Genomic DNA, 6,000 nt, shown 5'->3' with positions numbered 1-6,000 from the left:
TAAGGGAAAAAATTAATTCAAAATTTTCTTGTTTCTTCCAAACTAGAGCTAAACATGCTTTCAAAAATTTCTTCACTCGAATTATCCTCTAACATCACCACAGCCTTACATTTTTAAATCACATGTATATAATAAATTTTCCTAATAATCAATTTTCATTAATGTCTGTATGTACACTTGCATTCAAAAATAACGAAACATTATTATATAAATATATTTTCTTATTTATTAAACAGGGAGAAGAATTATTTTTTTAAATTTTTGGTCACAAAAATTTTAGCTACACACAAAATAACTTCCAATTTTAGGGTCGTACACTCAAATTTTGATTTGTGTATAGAAATGTTTAAAATATCATAAAAATTTCAGCATAATTTATATACAATTTTTTTTTTTTGGCACTAACCATAATTAAAACTCGTTACCAAATTTTCTTGATAAAAATGTGGATTTTGTGTTCTTTAGGACCTAAAAAATTTATTTAAAAAATTTGCGGTTCAAATCCCTATGAGGTGAGAGATAAAACTTAAATAATTTTAAACAGTGACTTCTTCCGTAAATCTACTTTTATCATCTAAATTAATTACAATCGCATGGGTGCGCGCATGACCCGATTTTAATATACGGTTACTTTTTGAATTTGTTGTTGCGTTATTCTTTGACGGACTCTCAGCGGTTGTGGATGCAGATTTTGTTGTGGTTGTCGTGTGCATTTCAATATCACTTGATTCGTTTTGATTTGCTGGGAGCTCGGTAATACCCAAATCTTTATCCATAGTGGTTGTTCCATTCGATTGGTGGTTTTCAGAGGGTGATGATACTTTCGAAGTTGGTTTTCCATCCTCCTTAATTTCTTCGGAAGTGCTCTATTACAGAAAAAAAAAATTGTTGAAATTATTGCTTATGATATGAGACACAAAAGAAGGTATTCTTAATGAATCCAAACAATTTATTTTTTTGGGGATTTGCCAATCACCGATACCAAATAAAGACAGGGCAATGGAAAATTTGGATGCATGAAGTATATTCTCAAAGCCTAACTGATAATATAAGGAAAGCCGTTGGATCTAGAGGAGATCGTTTTGGCACAAATCGACAGATATGGCGCAAAGACTTACTACCGCCATGATTTGAGCCTGAACATAATTTCTCTCCCCTTGATTGCAAAACAGCACATAGTTTCATCGCTACAGCCTACTTTCGCAATACAGCCGTGTCAAATAAATCCTTTTCCTCTCTTGAGTTCAAGAGAACGAGCCTTGATACAAAAGTTACAAAAAGACAATACCTACGAGTCTTAGGCTACGACTAGTATAAAAACTTTGATCGGATTTTTTTAAAGCTTTCCCATCCTGTTAAAGAAATATTTTCTCTAGATAGACCATAGATAGACCAATGATATCGTATTGACTTTTGGCCTAAATTGAAAAAGGAAATGGCCTATAGAGTTTAGGTTCCGTACCCGGAACAACTAAAAAATAGGCGTTCTTCAAAATGGATTCAGTTTGGAGAAGGCTCCAAGGAAATAGGTAATTTAATGGAAAGTGTTCTTAGATATGTTTCAAGTACAAATTTACGTTTCTATACCCGCGTAGATTGTTTTTTAAATTTTGTAAATTTCACTTGTTAATGTACTATACCTGAGATTTCGGACCAAAACTAACACTCAATCGTTTTGAAGATTTGCCAGCAGGAACTTTATTTTCTTGTGTCGAAGTTGATGGTAATTGTTCAATTTCAGCTTGATATGCAAAACTTGTTGATGGTTTAGAAATATCTGTTGATTTTGATAGACGAATTACAGCTGGTTCTTCAATAACTGTTGGAACTCTTGTAGCTGCATCTTGCATTGCAGTAATTTTTGCGCCTATATGACGATTCCCAAATCGCATGTTCTTCTCTTTCAATTGTTCAAGTTGTGTATATAATCGACGAAATTCTTCCTGATAAATAAATTTCAGATATTGTTCAGTGTTTCTCAATATTTCTTTTTTGTTTGAAAAATTATAAAACTAATCAATTATTTATTTTTCTTTGACTAATTGAATTTTCATGAAAAACAAAATAAAAATAATTAATTTGCATGCATTACGTTTTCTTCTTCATTTTTCTTGATTTTTCCATACAGTTTCATAAACAAAAAATAAAAATTAAGTTCAAGCAAAAAATTGATTTATAAAAAAGACATGCCAGAATAGTTTTAAACCAATATGTGCGGGGTCCTGAAAAAAATAATTTGACTTGTTTTATAATTTTTCATTTGTATTTATTTGCCAAAAATTACTGTACATATTTTTTTTTTGGTAATATATATACACAATTTGTTACCTGTATGTCAGCTTCTGTTAATTTCCCGTATTCTAGACATGTGGCTGAAGAATTTGTGCTTGCGTAATGTGAATTGTCGGAGCGTGATTTGCCAACGAATTTGCCAGTTTGTGTTTTTGGTGCAGAATTTTCTAGCTCGTGTTTACCATGCCCTTTGAAGACCATATATGCCTAGAAGGGAAGAAATAAATACGCATTGATTTTTTATTGTTACCAAATATTGTAATAAACTTTTGGTTTATTATTAGTCGATCAAGCTGAGTTGACAATTCATATATTTGTATTATTATCAGAGGCAGTCCAAAAAAGTTTTGAGAATGCTGCGAGATTTAACCTTTGTAAATTGAGCCTGAAAGTTGAAAATAAAAATTGATACTTAGGTTTCCTTTTCGCCTTGTTTTCCCGGCTACAGCCCACCCAATTTTCCTTTTTTTTATGTCATAAAATCAAGTTTTTCGCGGTTTTGAAAGCTTTGCATACCTCTATCTTTGGGACTATAAACTTACAAGCTCCCCCTCGCCCTTTAGTACCAAAAATATAAAAATAATGGTTTTTAGGTTTTGCACAGCTTCACAGCCTCTCCAAACTGAGCTACAGGGCTGAATTGGTATATAAGTTGAGTTGTCAAAGATGTGCCTTTTGGGTTTGGAAACTTCTTAGCACCTATTTCACATTTGACATACCACTAAATTTTTGATGATTTTGAAAGCTGGCGCCCTGGGAAACCTTAATTTTTCTAAACTAAAATAAGAAGATTGGTGACTCTACTTCAAACTTTTAGTTTGTATTCAAGTGTAAACTCATTTTGATCGAACAATACAAACCCATCATAAAACATTTTAAACGAAATTTCATGTCCATAAGTGTGCTATGCATGATCACCTAAGCTCGTTACATAAAAGGGTTATTACATAACTCACTATATCTACTTTTGTGTGTGTTAAAGAGGAAAAAAATGATATTATTTTTAGTACGAGCTTTTATCTTAAAAGTTTTAGTGTTATTATTTGACTTGAAGTTCTACACCACTGCATTGAAGAACAATTTTTAAAAGTACTTTAAAGATGGTCGTTTTGTTTCCAACTTGTACTCCCATTTTTGCAAAAAATAATAAATAGAAGTTATTGTAATCGAGGCAGTAGATTCTAAATAAAATTTTTGTCTTTCTTATATAGTTTTATTAGCTGGTAGACCGTTTTCTTAGAAAAAGTTAACTTTTACTACCTCAAGATAGTGATAGTATACTTTACTCTAGTTAGACTAGTATATGTTGATCAAATTCCAACGCCTTTCAGTTTTAATCAACTTTTACTGAGAAGACCAGTGTATTGGTCGACTTTACCTAGGCAGACTCAACTCTTACTGGAGGATCAACTTTTCCTGTCATATATACAGCAGGTTCTATTATTGACTGCAGAACTTTCACTTCCTGAATAAACTGAGCAAAAATAAGCATTTATCCACTATGATAAAACTCATCTCCTGTTTAAGTAGTGTTTTATTTTTTATTAATTGATTATAATAAGAGTAGGATAATTATCTCGTAAATTAGGACTCAGGTCCAAACTTGGTAAAGAACATTTTCTTATTTTTTTTTCTCAATTTTTTCAGGAAGCAAAAATTGTGCAGTCAATAATAGAACATCCTGTATACATGCTTTGAAACGAAATTTGATATACTTAATGTAGAAAAACAAAAAATATTTTTTAATGAATTTTACTTTGATAAATTCTTGATCAAAAAGTTGAAATTTGATTCCAAAACATTTAGCTAATACCAAAAAACATAATTTTTTTCTAAGAAAGAGATGATGCAAAATGGGGATAGAAGTTGGAGTGTAATCACTTGTTGTGCTTTTCCTTTTTTCTTTTTTATGAAAACTATTGAATATAATATAAAATAAAATGAGATAAATACATACCTTGCTGCCAAAGATTAAACAGAGAAGTAATGTAACCGTCAATTGTGTGTGACAGAAAAATATAATGTATAGTAAATCTGGATTCGCTGGTGATTGTAAAAAAAGCCTGGAAACAAAAATACAAAAGAATCAATGCATATTTTCAATGTTGTATTATTTACTACAGTAAATAAGCCGGAAAATACCATCAAATGTGGAAAAGTGGTGGAACAGCTCCGATTTCAAAAATTTTTTGTGTACGTGTTCCTTAGACCTCTAGGAACATTCAGCCGCACTAACCTTGGCATTGGAAAAAAAACTGAGAAAGTTAGAGTAGTTTTCCCATCCCCAAATAGTAACAGTGAAAACAAATCAATATTTCACCTCAAAAATCGTCTTCCGAGGGTTTTCGAGGTCACTGATCATGAATTCAAGGTTTAAAAACAACTGAAAATGGTTGCAACCCCATTAAAACTACCCCTAGAAGTGTCAATATTTAAAAAATTTTGAAAATTTTGAATTTGACCTCAGAAATTGTCTTTCTGCGGTTTTTGAAGTCGTTGATAATGAATTTGAGGGTAAGAAGCAACTGAATGTAGTTCCAAGCCACCCCTAAAAACCACCCCTAGAAGAAACAGAGATAAAATTTTAAATTTTTAATCGAATATCGTCTTTCGGGGGGTTTTTGGCATCGCTGATCACGAATTCAAGGTCAAAAAGTAACTTGGATGGTTGCAACCCTATTAAAACTACCCCTAGAAGTGTAAATGATTAAAAAATTTGGAAAACTTTGAATTTTATTTTAGAAATTGTCTTTCTGTGGTTTTTGAAGTCGTTGATAATGAATCTGATGGCAAGACATCTGGGGGTAGTTTTTTTGGGGTTGCAACCCTCTTCAGCTACTTTTTGACCTTGGATTCGTAATCAGCGCCCCCAAAATTACCCGAAAGTCGATATTCGAGGAGAGAATTCAAATTTAAAATTTTATCTCTGTCATTTCTAGGGGAGGTTTTAATAAGGATGCTGTGACATTCAGTTACTTTTTGACCTCAAATTCATGATCAGCTACTCTTAAAACCGCAGAGAGGCAATTTCTGTAGTGAAATTCAGTATTTTCAAAATTTATTTATCATTGACATTTCTAGGGGTAGTTTTAATGGGGTTGCAACCATCCAAGTTACTTTTTGACCTTGGATTCGCGATCAGCGGCCCCAAAAACCCCCCGAAAGACGATATTCGAGGAACAATTTTAAATTTTTTCTCTGTCACTTCTAGGGGTGGCCTTTAGGGGTGGCTTGGGACTACATTCAGTTGCTTCTTGCCCTCAAATTCATTAGCAATGACTTCTAAAACCAGAGAGAGACAATTTCTGAGGTGAAATTCAGAATTTTCAATTTTTTTTTATCATTGTCACTTCTAGGGGTAGTTTTAAGGAGGTTGAAACAATCCTCAATTGCTTTTTGACCTTAAATTTGTGAACACCGAACCTAAAAGCTCCACGAGACACGATTTCTGAGGCAAAATTTTAAATTTAATAAAGTTTTTGTCTCTATCACTTTAAGGGTAATTTTAATGGGGTTGAAACCATATTCAGTTGCTTTTTAATCTTGAATTCATGATCAACGACCTCAAAAACCCTCGGAAGACGATTTTTGAGTTGAAATATTGATTTGTTTTCACTGCTACTATTTAGAGAGTTTGGGGATGGGAAAACTACCCTAACTTTCTCAGTTTTTTTTCCAATGCCAAGGTTAGTGCGGCTGAATGTTCCT

The 6,000-nt window shown here is 32.4% G+C and overlaps 1 protein-coding gene across 1 annotated transcript in view; it reads right to left on the bottom strand.

The window, feature by feature from the left end:
- Positions 1-536: 536 nt before the first annotated feature.
- Positions 537-6,000, bottom strand: part of LOC123303040 (probable G-protein coupled receptor CG31760) — a 159,687-nt gene continuing 154,223 nt past the window's right edge. Inside the window, exons 6-9 of the mRNA XM_044886137.1 lie at positions 4,250-4,355; positions 2,329-2,499; positions 1,641-1,943; positions 537-866 (exon numbers count right to left, since the gene is read on the bottom strand). Of these exons, the coding sequence (XP_044742072.1) occupies positions 537-866; positions 1,641-1,943; positions 2,329-2,499; positions 4,250-4,355 (910 nt within the window). The remainder of the gene's footprint in view (positions 867-1,640; positions 1,944-2,328; positions 2,500-4,249; positions 4,356-6,000) is intronic.

This window comes from Chrysoperla carnea, chromosome X (genome assembly GCF_905475395.1).
Source record: "Chrysoperla carnea chromosome X, inChrCarn1.1, whole genome shotgun sequence".
NCBI classification, from domain to species: domain Eukaryota; kingdom Metazoa; phylum Arthropoda; class Insecta; order Neuroptera; family Chrysopidae; genus Chrysoperla; species Chrysoperla carnea.
The sequence above is the reverse complement of the archived record's forward strand: the minus strand, read 5'-3'. Positions and strand labels throughout refer to the sequence as shown.